At 43.3% G+C, this 16912-nt stretch overlaps 1 protein-coding gene and 1 pseudogene across 1 annotated transcript; both read right to left on the reverse strand.

Annotated features, from left to right (window-relative positions):
- Positions 1–241: 241 nt before the first annotated feature.
- On the reverse strand, positions 242–1633 carry LOC135537084 (inward rectifier potassium channel 2-like). The gene has a single exon (XM_064963289.1). It carries the CDS (start codon positions 1631–1633, stop codon positions 254–256), a length of 1380 nt encoding a protein of 459 aa, XP_064819361.1. The 3' UTR covers positions 242–253.
- Positions 1634–6577: 4944 nt separating this feature from the next.
- On the reverse strand, positions 6578–16566 carry LOC135537082 (inward rectifier potassium channel 16-like; annotated as a pseudogene).
- Positions 16567–16912: the final 346 nt, after the last annotated feature.

The following is a 16912-nucleotide window of genomic DNA, read 5'->3' on the forward strand; positions in this document are numbered from 1 at the left end:
ATCAACTCCTCTCAGTCAATCTACCATCGCTTCCCACCAGATGAGGGACTTGTGTAAAGAGAATAAATAATATTGCATAATTTTCTCTGGTCTGTTAATTCTGTATTCACTTGTGCCTGAGTGTCTTCCTCAGAAAAGGACACTCACCTCACAGTCAAGCCATCCTGCAGTAGTACAGACAGATGTTAGGAGCAAAGGTCAAACCTATCATAATAGCATTTCATGTAGTATTTCCCCCCTAACATCTCTGCAGTCATATTTCTGATTCTCGTCTTAGAGGCCTTGCTTCTGAAGGCATCGTCAGACTCCTGGTATCCTGATTGTGTTCAGAATGTACAGAGACTGTGTCTGTGTTTGTCTCCTCCAGTGTTGAGTTCTCAATGCCGTTCTCAATAGCACCCTGATCCTCCATTTTTACCTCCTCCTTCTCCTCCCCATCCTCCTCTTTCTCCTCGTCAAACGTCTCCTCCATCTCCACTTTTTCAAGGGCCACCTCGTTCTCATAACAGAAGGAGTTGGAGCAAGAGACCAGAGACTTCTTCTCGGCCAGGTCCCTGGCACTACACTGGGGCGTGCTGCTCACCTCGTAGGTTTTCTCGAAGCGCGAGTAGTCCACCTTGTAGTAGTTATTCTCCTCGAACAGGACTGGCTCGAAGCGGTGGCCCCAGAGAACCTCGCTGGCCACGTAGGAGCTGCGGCACTGGGTGGTCATGGCCGTGGCTTCCACCATACCTTCCAGGATCACCACCATCTCAAACTGGGACGTTTCCAGCTCCTGTTTGCTCATCTCATACAAGGGGCTGTCCTCGTCGATCTCATGGACAATAGTGATGGGTGACACCAGGAAGACGCGGTCGACGCCGCTGTCGAAGCCCACGTCGATGTCCATCTGGTCCAGGGGGATATACTCGCCTTCGGCCGTGGTTCGCGACCTGAGGAGGTGGGCGCGCACGTGGGCCTCCACCAGGTGGCTCTTACGCAGGTTCCCCACGCGCCACATCAGGCACAGCTTGCTGTCCCGCATGGCAACCGTAGCGTAGTGGCTGAAGATCAGCGTCTCGTTCCTCTTCTTGGGCTTGGCCATCTTAGCCATGACGGCGCCAATGATGAAGGCGTCGATGATGCAGCCGAAGATGCTCTGGAAGACCACCATGAAGACGGCCACGGGACACTCCTCAGTGACGTAGCGGTAGCCGTAGCCAATGGTGGTCTGTGTCTCCACGGAGAAGAGGAAGGCGGCGGTGAAGCTGTTGACGTTAGACACGCACATCTGCGTCTCGTTCTCCAGGTCGCCGTAGGAGAGCGCTACCAGCCAGAAGACGAAGCCGAAGAAGAGCCAGGAGAGGAGGAAGGACAGGCAGAAGATGATCAACATCCAGCGCCAGCGGATGTCCACACAGGTGGTGAACAGGTCGGCAAGGTAACGCTGGCCCTTCTCGCTCATGTTGATGAACTGCACGTTGCAGTGGCCGTCTTTCTGGACGAAGCGGCTCACAGCCTGCTGCTGCGCCGCGTGAACCTTGGCCACCGTGCCGTTGGCGTAGCCATTGGGCACGGCGGCGATGGCGGCTAGCTTCATGCCGTCTTCCTCGGAGGAGACAATGCTGTAGCGGTGGCTTCGCACGCTCCCCATGGCTTCCCCCTGGGAGGAGGAGCAGCTGGGCCCAACCGCTCCTTCTGCTCTGGAAAACAGTCTGAGTTTTTGGTAGAAGCGTTGGAGAAACAGTTTTGAACGCTCGCGGGGACCCACTAAGAGAGGAAATGTGGAGTTTAGGACTTTTGGGTCCTAGGGAGTTGGATGGGGAAAAGCTGCCCCTACTGCTGTTGCACCTGGGCTTCTCCAGAGGAGAGCCGTGCTGGCGAGGGCCTGCTCAGTCCTCCTCTCGTATGGGTGTCTCTGACCTCATCAGTGAAGTGGGCTGTGGAAAGGACAAGCAAAAGAAAAGTCTGTGTTAAGACTAATTGGTGGAACCACGAAGAAAGATCAGCGGCGTTCAACCTATAGTCTAAATGATGCATTCAACACTCAAATGTGCCAGCACCACAACTTGACCATTCACACGGAAGTAAATACATTCTACTGTACATTTTAGAATATTTACGTGAATGTTGGGCTCAGGGATTGTAGACATCACAGACATTTTTTATTCCAGTTCTGTGTCAGCTGACAAGATAACAGATCCTCTCAGCTCTGCTTAGTGCTGTTATTAATTAGACTAGACCAGCCAATTGAAAGTCACATTACAGATCAGATTCATGTTAATCAAACAAGTCATTGGAGCACAAAGGAACCACTATGTGTCCATCACAGGAGGTTGGTGGCACCTGAACTGGGGAGGACGGGCTCATGGCAATGACTGGGGCGGAATCGGTGGAATGGTATCAAATACATCAAACACATTGTTTCCATGGTTTCCAGGTGTTTGATGCCATTCCATTGGCTCTGTTCCAGACATTATTATAAGCCGTCCTCCTGTGGTGTCCATGTTTGTGGGTTTCTGCAAAAAAAGATCAGTGATCATACCTTTTCCCAACATCTTTTTACTTGATATTTTTCCCCCAATTGTTTATTTACATAGTGCTAATGTCCAATGCTTGTCCCCCACTGTAACATATTTTAGTCCATATTTTCTGTGGGATCTTTCAATGATCTACGAGGGGAATAGAATAACACCTGTTCAGTTTCTTCTTCTACTCTTAACTCAACAACTTCTACAACGTGATCATGTAATCAGGTTTAAAGGGCCAGCCTGTAAACAAGCTCTATACAGGATGGTCTCTTTTAAAGCAACAATAACCTTGCAGTGCATGCAACAGAGCAACAAGGACAACTGAACTAGAAAACCCAGTAACTATCGACTGCATCTGTGTGGCCTTAGAGAGCCATTAGAATGCACCACAGGGTATGAATTATTGTCTGCCGGTTACTTCCACCCTAATGCCAAAACAACTAACAGTGATTTGAACCACTGTCACAGAGAGAAGGTCAAGATGTCATTTGGATGAAGTCCCGTGTGAGAGGCAGTTGGTTGCACACTATGGTTATTTTGGTTGGCCCTTGCGGGTTGAAAAGACACATTTGTGTCTCGTTATGAAGTGTGATCTGTCTTGTCCAATGAAACATATTGGATAGTGAATACGTGTCCACACTCTCAAATTCCCTTGGCGTAAACGCTTGGTATTTAGAGTAGGCTAATACCAATTGATGTACACTAAGTAGGCCTTTAGATTGTAAACGATAAAAGCTCTAAAGTAGAAGAAATCAGTGTGTATAATTTAATTCATTGAATTATCCCTTGAAAATATTGCACTCTTCACTGAATGTGACTTTGAAAACGCACAGAGGTGCGTTCAAGACAACAGGGAACTCTGGAAAAAAAACAAGCATCCAACTTGGAATTCCAAGTCGGGAAACTCAGGCATCTTTATAGAACTCCGACTTTCCGACATGAAGATCACTGACATCATGATTTTTTTTCCCCAGGGTTCCGGTTGTCTTGAAAGCTCCATCTCATCCAAGTCCGTCATCTCATCCAAGTCCCTCATCTCTGTTTTGCTCATCCAGTGATGTAACTGTCAGGTTGACTAGGAATAGAAACTAGTGTTGATTTGCATGATGCATTATTGGGAGTTTGGGGCTTAATTTGTTCTAACTCCTGCGGGAGCTATGAATATATACTGTGCCCTCCGGAGACTGGGGTTTAGCCCCCAACTCCACCTCCCAAACTATCCCTCCCACCTTTCTGCATTCCCTTTTAATTCCATACACAATACTCTCTTTCAACAACAACAAAAAATAATTCAACAAGTATTTAGTTTAAATGGACAAAGTCCTACTTAAAATGTAATGTATCATGATGAATCCATCATGTTTGTGGTGAACATATAAGACAGCTGAACTCTTGAGATACCACTAGATCAGTGAAACACCTGGAATAAAACAACAATATAAAAATAACTTGGATCTATTTTTACATCTGCATTTCATGAGGTTATCGGTGAATATTTCATGAAGCGATGTATGACCCATAGGCCAGGCCTACTATCCTGAGAGAGATAGAGGCTGGTTCACTGTGAATGAGCTTCCTATGGGACGTCCTAATCTTCTCCAGCTAACTAACTACACCACCACACACACCACACATTACAATTACAATTAACAGGCCAAATCAGACCGCAATCACCTCATAATCACTATGCTTCTGTAACAGTATAACTTTAGACCGATTGAAACGCTATTTAGCGCGAACACCGCTAACTAAGCTAGCCGTTTCACATCCGTTACACTTCCTTGCTATCTAACAAGTCATTTGGCCCTACTGACCATCTACCAATACCTGCGTTGTACCACAACACCAACATCACTCAAGGCTAAAACAAGCGTAATGATGAAAGGATAAACCAATGGAAAGATATCCTGTATACACACAGACATAATGTGACAGACCAAGAACATGAACATCAGACACCGGCAGAGACGCTGGCTACAGTATCAAACTGATACTGTCTACTGAGTCCAGAAAGTCAGGGACAACATATAAGACTGGGCTGGAAATCAACAAACAGCACGCCTCAGTTACGCCCAATCTGTTTCCCCAAATGAAATCTGTCATTGTGAAGTCCATTCATTAGATTCCACATCAACCCGTATCTAACCAGGTCATCAGAGTGTGACTGTATGCACTGGGCTTAGCTGCAGCACACAGACTGCAACTGTTTATTTGGCCTGCATGCAATTAGGACCAGCTGAGACAGATGGAAACTGGTTACATAAACCTGCTCCTTTAAAAAATATATATATATATTATTGCAAAGAATAGATCAATCATTTCTATCCAATATTCAGCAGCACTGCAGCACCATTCATTATGGAATGACCTGCTACTATGGGATGTCAGTGTTGACAGTTGGCTTTAATTCATTGTTTTGAATCAGGGTTGTCAGAATTAACATTATGATTGAGAGAAATATCTTTCCTAGTCTAACTTTAAATTCGGATCATAATCAAATAAGTGTAGCTTAATATATTTAGGTAGGCTAGGCCGACGTCATAATTCATGTATAGGTCTATTACGGCCAATTGAATAATCAAATACAGAAACACACTATAAGAAACAGCGATGAATAAACACTGTTCAATTAATTATATATATATGTATTTATTTATTTTCTGAAGCAATGGGTGTAGGCTACTGGGCATAATCATATCAACCTGGGCTGGCCTACAGGCTCCGTTTTTCTCTGCGTGACAGGTGGAAGGAAGAAAGTCACGGTTTATGTTTCGTTGTCAAGTCAAAACACTTTCCAACTGATAAGGGAGCATTACATCGGCTATTCATTGGATATGAGTAGCTTAAATTAAACATGCTTGAATCTCGCTGAGGCGTCGATACCCACACAATCAGCAGCCTATAACCCACAGAATACTTAACTCCCTAACTCTCGGAAGTGTATCTAAAAAGGTGCTTGTTGAACACTATACATATGAGACAGCCTCCTCAAAGACAGTACAACTGAAATAAATAACAATTACTTTTGCATGAACACTGTCTGGGCCTCTTTGGTTATATTTTAGATGATCACTCTTTGTAGAAATAAAGTAGGGTATGTCCGGTTCAATTTGTAGGCTAAGATTATACAGAAGACTCGTTATTCACGGTTGCACCGTTATTCCCACGTAGACTACACCGTTAGAACGAAGTAACGGGACATTGTTTACCTGTTGATCTTTCGAGCGCAAATCAGCGGTAATTTATTCTAATACATCCCATGCATCCAGGTAGGTTTTTGCGTTAATATCCATATTTGGGTTCCACCGTTCATATTTGATATCCGGATAGACATCGTAATTACTGCCATCAACCTCTTCAGCTGAAGAAGATACTTTGCTTTGCACGGGCGGACTTTGAAAACACATGTGCCTATCCCCCGCCCTGTCGTTGTAGTCGACCAATAGAAAGCTACAGCGCTTGTTTGGACTCCAGCATCAAATAGTTAATCATGTTCAAAGACCATGCGCGCACACGATAATAATAATAGACTGATAAAAGGGCTATTAAAAATAATACTACAATTTTGTCATAATAATATAAATATATATATATACTTTATTTTAATCAACCTTACACTAAGTAATCCGTTTATTAGGTCATCTCATATACTTTTTTGAGTATAGTTGTCTACAGTACAGCACGCACGCACACACGCGCACACACGCGCACACACTGAACACAAGGTGGTGATATAGAGGTACTGGCGCAGTCGTCAGTGACAACGACCAGCTCTGTGATTTAACCCCAGTGTAGAATGTGATGCAGGTTGAATTAAACACGTGGTTTAGAATGGAACTGTAAATATATTGCATATGACTTCACTACAATGCACAATAATCAATCTTCATCTTTTTGACTTTTTACTAAAGAAACATGGAGGTATTTTTGTATTTGAATAACACTTTACGACCATCACATCAGAAAAAAAATATATTTATTTTAAATTTGGTGCAGTCTGTCCATCACAACAAAGACGTTCAAATGAGGACGACCTTGGACGTCAGATATGACTTCAACAACGTACGCTTTGTTTATTTATTTAATAACATTTAGTTCAATTATTACATTCATAAAGGATATAACAAAGGAGTATAAAATATGATATAAAATAGTTATTTACAATGAAACTACCCTATTACACTTACTCAAGTCCTTTCCTGAAGTCCTGTGTGATAATGTACTATATAACGATAATGTAACAATGTAGTTATCTGTCTCTGCTGTTTTGGGATTATCACAGCGTCATCAGAGCCACGCCTCCTGAACCACCTCCTCACTGACATCAGCCAAGGACCTCCGGAATTTCCTGCTCGATCTCACAAACGGCTGCTGCGATTGGACGATAGACTCCGTGGGCGGCGGTCTCCCCCTGTCACCCTCCTGGGCGCTGACCATGGGTGTCTGCACCCAGGTGGTCTGATGAAACAGGGCATAGTCTACCTTGTAGTGCCTCCTCCCCACCTGCACCATGTCCTGGAAGCGCTGGCCCCAGCGGATGTCTGCCGGGGTGTAAGACGTGCGTGTCTGGTGCAGGATGCCTGTGGAGTCACCAGTGTAGGTGAAGGACACTACCAGGTCAAAGTCCTCTTCCGCCAGGCTGTCCGGTCCCAGGCTGTAGAGGGGGCTCCCAGGCTCCAGCTTGTGAATGATGCTGGCCGGGGTGGCCAGGATGAGGTGTCTACTCTGGATGTCTAGGTCCTGGTAGGTCATGGAGATCATCCCAGAGGGGTGCTTCGTGGGCGGACCAGCTGCGCCCGGGCGGTGCCTTCCAGGATGTGGTTCCTGCGGAAGTCGGCGATACGCCACACAAGGCACAGGGCGCCGTTGCGCGCGTTGACCACGGCGGAGCTGCTGAAGCCCACTGTCTGCGCCCTCTTGCTCGCACACGCCATTTTGGCCACGGTGATGCCAATGACGACTGTGTCGATGAAGCAACTCATCAGGGCTTGGATAGTCACCACCACGATGGCCACCATGCAGTTCTCCGTCATCACCCGGAAGCCGTAGCCGATAGTCGCCTGGGTCGACATGGAGTACAGGAAGGCGGAAGTGAAACTGCGGACGTTCGCCACACACGGAGCCGTGTCATGGTCCTCCAGGTCTTTGTGGACGTAGGCGATCAGGAAGTAGAGGACGCTGAAGAAGAGCCAGGAGAGGATGTAGGAGAGGCAGAAGATGAGGAACATGACCCTCCAGCGGAGCTCCACCAGCGTGGTGAAGATGTCGGCCAGGAAGAAGCTCCACTGGCCCGGGGACTGGTGGAACACCACGGGGCAGCTACCGTCCTTCAGCATGTAGCGCAGCTTCTTCTCCCCTTCCCTCCGGCCAAGATCTCCTCTGCCCATGGTGTGTGTTGTGATGTGTTGGGTATCAATGATACACTGCTGCTGGTCCATGCCTGGACTCATTCTAACAAGGGCTCTTGTGCTGTGCCTCCCCCTGAAAAATATATATATTTGTGAGGTTAGTGTGATTAGTAAAACAGAAAATAATATATACTGTACACAGTCCTATAGGTAGAAGTACACAAGTAAAGTAAAGAGTTTTTATTAGGTCTAGTTTAGTCTCTTTTTACAAGGGTTTAGGTTAGGAAAGGATGTTATTGGTGAGAGACCATCTCCATTACAAGCCAGCTTAATGTCATCAGGTTCCTCTGTGTTTGATGAAGAGAAGCCTCCATGTTTGAGGAAACAGGCTAGGTCACACCTTGCCTGAGGCTATCAGCACCTGAATGACCGTGACAATGTCATGCCCATGCTGTGAAAACACATTATCTTGTTGGCTGATTATTTACGAGAACTGTGATTTGCTAGGGGGAACACGGTAAAAAGCTGTGTGATTACATTTAATAATAGTCCAAATTATATCCACATTCATTCATTTCCATAAATATTTTCCATAATTTTACAGTAATGAAGACAGGATGAGTCAAAATGAAAGGCAAAATCAGATGTCAAATGAACATGCATTTGTGAAACTTCATGTGCAATATGATTGCTGTAACCAAGACAACCAAAAGGAGAGAGACTCCTGGGTTTCCCCTTCCTTTGTGTTCGCTTCGCTAGTCGTCCAGAAAGTTCCATTCATTTGTCCTAACATGCTATACAACCATAACACATGCATTGCCTATTCCCATTGGCAACAAAAGTTTAATGTCATGTTTAACGTCAAAGTTGTACTTTCCTTCATTGCCGATTTCTCTAGACAGCCTACTTTGAAAAACTGGAGCCTTCTTCATTGTGCCCTCAAACTTGATCTAGTGACTCTCAATGTAAACATTGAAGAGTTTTCTGGTAAAAAAACAAGCCTTATACAACCTTTCCTTGTTTAGTTTCACCATGCCATCTTACTGACCTAGTATGGATTCTGTTATACCTCACAGATCAACAGTAACCAAGGAAATAGACCTTAAATCCCTCACCTAGTCCAAGTATTGAACCTTTCACACTTTGATCTATATCTGAACATTATCAGAACGCATCTATAAAGATTCAACTAGGATTTAGGCTGGGTGTGGGGCCTTTGATCTATATCTGGGCATTATCAGAACACATCTATAAAAATTCAACTAGGATTTAGGCTGGGTGGGGAAAGATATCATAATTTTTTCTTACCAGGAAAGGACCTCATTTTAATCAGACAGACTTGGCCTGTCTGATTAAAATGTTTTACCCTGCTCTGCCCCAGAACAATGGAAAACAGAGGACAATGTGCATGTCTATTTAAAACACTGCTACAATTTAAAATTACCCGAGGTGGATGACACACTGAACTGAGAATACCACTAAAACCTGTGTTTCTGTGTCAAGCATCATTATAATATTTACTTTGTAGATTTTTTGTTGTTTTTACTTACTACATTTTTTAACTTACAAGTTACAACTTCAAAACAGCTAACTACGCCTTTCGTTAATTACTCAGCACTTATTCCTTTGTTCACACCTACAGTGTGTTCATCATACTTTAAATGATTGAGCTAACCTGGTGACCATATTAACGATTAGTCAGCTAACCGGTGCCATTATATCGCAATCAAGGTGCCAATTCATAAAGCAACTGAATATTTAAACACTGTCAGTCTAGAGTCCGTTCCAACTTCTCTTTCCCTGCATTGAGAATAATTGTATTGGGTCATTAACCGTAACCCTGAGCTCTGTGTAGTTATTAAGCTCTTTTGACTTTGAGGATAAATTATTATCCTGCATTTACCACGAACAGCATTCTCCTCTAAATGTTTCCGTAAAAGTCCATCTTTACAGGGATACAACTAGATTCTGGCAAGAAGGTTGTTTTTCTACGTACCCAGGGTCAGATGAACTCGTGGATACCATATTAATGTCTCTGCGTGCACTATGACGTCTCGAGCGCTCGCGTACGCTACCATACCTGCAGACTTCTGGTCATTGCGCTAACACTAGCTAGCATTGACTCGCCAAACTACCTCTAACTTTCTTAATACTGCACGCACAGGCATAAAATGGTATCCACCAGTTCACCTGACACTGGGTACGTAGAAATGCAGCTTACTCGAAGGCCTTACGTTCTCCAATAACAGTATACCCTTTTATTGCAGCATTTTTGTTTTTCTTGACAGCACAAACAATCTCACCAAACAAACTCCCACTAATGCATACAATGACATGTTAAAAGGGATATTTACCCAAATTACATACTGGTATCCTTACCCAGTAAAACATGCTAATATCAAGACAATTGACTTGCATTGGATTTGTGCCACAAAAGCTAAGAAGTTAGCATTTGTAAATAGTGGTCAGGTAAAAACAAAAGCAACGGATTGATTGCTGTCATACCTTGTCCATAGACTGTTTACAGCAAGTGTCAAGCTCAATCCACGACTGTCTGTGGGTTTTCCCTTGTACTTGATTGATGAATTAAGGTCACTGATGAGTAAGGATCTCCCATCGCCTGGTTGTTTAGGTTTAAATTGAAAGGAAAAAACACCCCTGGTTTACAGGGTCAGGAAACCAATATGTCATTTTTTTATTTGGCTGAACTATCTCTTTTTTTCTTTTTATTTCACCTTTATTTAACCAGGTAGGCCAGTTGAGAACAAGTTCTCATTTACAACTGTGACCTGGCCAAGATAAAGCAAAGCAGTGTGACACAAACAACAACACAGAGTTACATATGGAATAAACAAACATACATTCAATAATACAATAGAGAAAAAAAGTCTGTATACAGCATGTGCAAATGAGGTAAGATAAGGGAGGTAAGGCAATACATAGGCCCTAGTGGTGAAATAATTACAATTTAGCAATTTAACACTGGAGTGATAAATGTGCAGAAGATGAATGTGCAAGTAGAGATACCGGGTTGCAAAGGAGCAAATAAATAAAAAACAGTATGGGGATGAGGTAGTTGGATAGGCTATTTACAGATGGGCTATGTACAGGTGCAGTGATCTGTGAGCTGCTCTGACAGCTGGTGCCTAAATTTAGTGAGGGAGATATGGGTCTCCAGCTTCAGTGATTTTTGCAATTAGTTCCAGTCATTAGCAGCAGATAAATGGAAGAAAAGGCGGCCAAAGGAGGAATTGGCTTTGGGGATGACCAGTGAAATATACCTGCTGGAGTGCGTGCTACGGGTGGGTGCTGCTATGGTGACCAGTGAGCAGAGATAAGACATTTAGTTCTGATTATTACATATGAACAGCACTTAAAAGTATGACTTCTAAATATTTAAGGTTATTGTTGATATTCTAATTGTAGATGTATGACCATGCTTCCATGTCCTTTAATTGCATTATAGTTACAATGCTGTCCTTTATAGGTAGACTCATCGATATGATGGTGATGCAGAAAGTAAACAGTTTATTGGGTACATTACCACAACAACTAACAGGGTGACGCATGAAGAGAACCCCTGGACATACTGCACATACTGATACTGTGTTTGACTGTGTGAGAGCAAAGTCTACCTTTAAACATATGTAATAAAATATATTTTAAAAAGTGTTTCATCTAGTGGATTTATGACTTTATTGAGTCTGAACACTTATGCTTATCTCTGGTTTATAATCATTAATGGCAGTGATGTAAAGTACTTACAGTGCCTTCGGAAATTATTCAGACCTCTTGAATTTTTCCACATTTTGTCACTTTACATAAAATAGTTTCCCCCCTCATTTACACACATAAACACCCCATAATGACAAAGCAAAAACAGGTTTTTAGATTTGTTTTGTGCAAATTTTTTACAAATAAAAAAGAGAAATATCACATTTACATAAGTATTCAGAACCTTTACTCAGTACTTTCTGAAGCACCTTTGGCAGCAAATACAGCCTTGAGTCTTCTCAATTTGGGGAGTTTCTCCCATTCTTCTCTGCAGATTCTCTCAACCTCTGTCAGGTTGGATGGGGAGTGTCGCTGCACAGCTATTTTCAGGTCTCTACGGAGATGTTAGATCGGGTTCAAGCCCGGGCTCTGGCTGGGTCACGAAAGGACATTGTCCCGACACCACTCCTGCGTTGTCTGGGCTGTGTGCTTAGGGTCATTGTCCTGTTGGAAGGTGAACCTTGGCCCCAGTCTGAGGTCCTGAGCGCTCTGGAGCAGGTTTTCATCAAGGATCTCTCTGTACTTTACTCCGTTCATCTTTCCGTCGATCCTGAATAGTCTCCCAGTCCCTGGTGCTGAAAAACATCCCCACAGCATGATGCTGCCATCACCATGCTTCACTGTAGGGATGGTGCCAGGTTTCCTCCAGACGTGACGCTTGGCATTTAGGCCAAAGAGGTCAATCTTTGTTTCATCAGACCAGAGAATTTTGTTTCTCATGGTCTGAGAGTCCTTTAGGTTCCTTTTGGCAAACTCCAAGTGGCCTATCATGTGCCTTTTACTGAGGAGTGGCTTCTGTCTGGCCACTACCATAAAAGCCTGATTGGTGGAGTGCTGCAGAGATGGTTGTAATTCTGGAAGGTTCTCCCGTCTCCACAAAGGAACTCTGGAGCTCTGTCAGTGACCATCAGGATCTTGGTCACCTCCCTGATCAAGGCCCTTCTCCCCCTATTGCTCAGTTTGGCCAGGCGTCCAGCTCTAGGAAGAGTCTTGGTGGTTCCAGACTTCTTCCATTTAAGAATGATGGAGGCCACTGTGTTCTTGGGTACCCTTTCCCATATCTGTGCCTCGACACAATCCTGTTTCAGAGCTCTACGAACAATTCCTTCAACCTCATGTCTTGGTTTTTGCTATGACATGCACTGTCAACTGTGGGACCTTATATAGACAGGTGTGTGCCTTTCCAAATCATGTCCAGTCAGTTGAATTTACTACAGGTGGACTCCAATCAAGTTGTAGAAACATCTCAAGGATGATCAATGGAAACAGGATGCATCTGAGCTCAATTTCGAGTCTCATAACAAAGGGTCTTACTGTATGTAAATAAGGTATTTCAGTTTTTTTTTTTTTTCTAAAAACCTGTTTTTGCTTTGTTATTATAGGGTATTGTGTGTAGATTGATGAGAGAAAAAAACGATTTAATCAATGTTAGAATAAGGCTGTAACGTAACAAAATGTGGAAAAAGTCAAGGGGTCTGAATACTTTCCGAATGCACTGTAAGTAAAAACTGTTTAAGGTAGTAATAGTTTAAGGTAGTAATAGTTTAAGGTACTACTCTGTACTTTACTACTTATATTTTTGACAACTTTTAATTTGACGTCTTTACATTACTAAAAAATATAATGCATTTTTTTACTCCATACATTTTCCCTGACACCCAAAAGTACTTGTTACATTTTAATGCTTCATGAAAATGGTCCAATTCACCCACTTATCAAAAGAACATCCCTGGTCATCCCTACTGCCTCTGATCTGGTGGACTCCTGACCCCTCCTGTCTCAGCCTCCAGTATTTATGCTGCAGTAGTTTATGTGTCGGGGGGCTGGGGTCAGTTTGTTATATCTGGAGTACTTCTCCTGTCCAATTCGGTGTCCTGTGTGAATCTAAGTGTGCGTTCTCTAATTCTCTCCTTCTCTCTCTCGGAGGACCTGAGCCCTAGGACCATGCCCCAGGACTACCTGACATGATGACTCCTTGCTGTCCCCAGTCCACCTGGCCGTGCTGCTGCTCCAGTTTCAACTGTTCTGCCTTATTATTATTATTCGACCATGCTGGTCATTTATGAACATTTGAACATCTTGGCCATGTTCTGTTATAATCTCCACCCGGCACAGCCGGAAGAGGACTGGCCACCCCACATATGCTCTCTCTAATTCTCTTTCTCTCTCTCGGAGGACCTGAGCCCTAGGACCATGCCCCAGGACTACCTGACATGATGACTCCTTGCTGTCCCCAGTCCACCTGGTCGTGCTGCTGCTCCAGTTTCAACTGTTCTGCCTTTTTATTATTCGACCATGCTGGTCATTTATGAACATTTGAACATCTTGGCCATGTTCTGTTATAATCTCTACCCGGCACAGCCAGAAGAGGACTGACCACCCCACATAGCCTGGTTCCTCTCTAGGTTTCTTCCTAGGTTTTGGCCTTTCTAGGGAGTTTTTCCTAACCACCGTGCTTCTACACCTGCATTGCTTGCTGTTTGGGGTTTTAGGCTGGGCTTCTGTACAGCACTTTGAGATATCAGCTGATGTACGAAGGGCTATATAAATAAATAAGTCCAGCAAGCGCCAGGACCGTCTCCTAAAGTTGATTCAGCTGCGGGATCGGGGCACCACCAGTACAGAGCTTGCTCAGGAATGGCAGCAGGCAGGTGTGAGTGCATCTGCACGCACAGTGAGGCAAAGACTTTTGGAAGATGGCCTGGTGTCAAGAAGGGCGACAAAGAAGACACTTCTCTCCAGGAAAAACATCAGAGACAGACTGATATTCTGCAAACGGTACAGGGATTGGACTGCTGAGGACTGGGGTAAAGTCATTTTCTCTGATGAATCCCCTTTCTGATTGTTTGGGGCATCCGGAAAAAAGCTTGTCCGTAGCAGACAAGGTGAGTGCTACCATCAGTCCTGAGACCATTCATGTGTGGGGTTGCTTCTCAGCCAAGGGAGTGGACTCACTCATAATTTTGCCTAAGAACACAGCCATGAATAAAGAAAGGTACCAACACATCCTCCGAGAGCAACTTCTCCCAACCATCCAGGAACAGTTTGGTGATGAACAATGCCTTTTCCAGCATGATGGAGTTGCCATAATGCAAAAGTGATAACTAAGTGGCTCGGGGAACAAAACATCGATATTTTGGGTACATGGCCAGGAAACTCCTCAGACCTTAATCCCATTGAGAACTTGTGATAAATCCTCAAGAGGCGGGTGGACAAACAAAACCCCACAAATTCTGACAAACTCCAAGCATTGATTATGCAAGAATGGGCTGCCATCAGTCGGGATGTGGCCCAGAAGTTAATTGACAGCATGCCAGGGTGGATTGCAGAGGTCTTGAAAAAGAAAGGTCAACACTGCAAATATTGACTCTTTGCATCAACTTCATGTAATTGTCAATAAAAGCCTTTGACACTTATGAAATGCTTGTAATTATACTTCAGTATTCCACAGTACAAAAAGTACAAAAAAATCTAAAGACACTGAAGCAGCAAACTTTGTGAAAATTAATATTTGTGTCATTCTCAAAACTTTTGGCCACGACTGAATTTCCAAACAAAACTTACTGTCCCACTTTATTTGGAAAGTCCAGATTTTCCATCTGTAGATGCTCGACAGATGGTCATACTATCAACAAACTCTGTTGATTATCAATTGCTTGCTAAGGTTACGGTTACGGTTAGAATAAGCGCTAGGGTAAGGGTTAAGTTTAGGGTTAGGATAAGGGTTAAGTTTAGGTTTAGGATAAGGGTTAAGTTTAGGGTTAGGATAAGGGTTAAGTTTAGGGTTAGGGTAAGGGTTAAGGTTAGGATAAGGGTTAAGTTTAGGGTTAGGGTAAGGGTTAAGTTTATGTTTAGGATAAGGGTTAAGTTTAGGGTTAGGATAAGGGTTAAGTTTAGGGTTAGGATAAGGGTTAAGCTTAGGGTTAAGATAAGGGTTAAGTTTAGGGTTAGGATAAGGGTTAAGTTTAGGGTTAGGATAAGGGTTAAGTTTAGGGTTAGGATAAGGGTTAAGTTTAGGGTTAGGATAAGGGTTAAGTTTAGGGTTAGGATAAGGGTTAAGCTTAGGGTTAAGGTTAGGGTTAAGTTTAGGGTTAGGATAAGGGTTAAGTTTAGGGTTAGGATAAGGGTTAAGTTTAGGGTTAGGATAAGGGTTAAGTTTAGGGTTAGGATAAGGGTTAAGTTTAGGGTTAGGATAAGGGTTAAGTTTAGGGTTAGGGTAAGGGTTAAGTTTAGGGTTAGGATAAGGGTTCAGGTAAGGGTTAGGATAAGGGTTCAGGTAAGGGTTAGAGCTAGGGTTATGGTTGTAGATAGATGAAATATTACTGATAGTCTACAGAGCATCTACAGATGGAGTATCCAACTAAAGTGGAACCACATTTATTTGCTCAATTTGGGTCCCACTATCAAAAGTACTGATTCAGAAATGTTTACTTAAATTGAAACATTAGACTTTTGTTGTATAATAAGCGAGTATAAAGAAAATATGAATGTTTAATTGAACTAGTGTATGAATAATGTTTCTGGTATGTTTAGATGAACCTGTAACAAACGCTCCACTGACACATTGGATGTGAGGGTGAAAGACAAGAGGATATTCTGTTTACTCAAACACAGCTGTGCCTGCCACACACACAGCATTGCAAAAAATGTGTCCACATAAAAGCTCTCCACAATAAGCCCAGAAAGAAACCAAAAATCACTTGGATACAACACTGCCTATATAAAAAAAAGTCAAACCTTATCTAATTTCTGTTACTTAATGATAAGACACTTACTTCAGTTGTAGGTGTGTGTTTGAGACGTGAGGTTGTTGTCACTGAAACACAACACAGACAAACAGGTAAATCCGGGCTGCTAAGAGTTGTTACGGTCAGTCTCTCACTTATAACCTGTTTACAGGTGAGTGTGACCCTCTGAGGGCAGGACTGGCCCAGAGGCAAAGTCCCATGTCATTGAGTCTGATGATATGGGGCCAATCACACCACCCCTGAGAAAAACCCTATTGTGTCGATCCATAAGAATTTATGACCGGTGTAATATATTTACAGACAAATTAAAGTTTCCTTGCCAGATGTCAATGCTATTTCGATTTTCAATATGGAAGAAGGCTTTGTTGAAACACGTTTTATTGCAGTTGGCATAGGGCCAGGAGGTTTTCATCACCATAAGTGACCTGAGCAGGAAAAGGTCAATTTGGTCAAGGAAAACTCCTGCGTGGGGACATCCCATGCTCCTGTTTTTACTTCTTGTGATGTTTTAGAGAATTTATCCTGTTAGTTT

Source organism: Oncorhynchus masou, unplaced genomic scaffold, assembly GCF_036934945.1.
Source record: "Oncorhynchus masou masou isolate Uvic2021 unplaced genomic scaffold, UVic_Omas_1.1 unplaced_scaffold_708, whole genome shotgun sequence".
In the NCBI taxonomy this organism is placed as follows: Eukaryota; Metazoa; Chordata; class Actinopteri; order Salmoniformes; family Salmonidae; genus Oncorhynchus; species Oncorhynchus masou.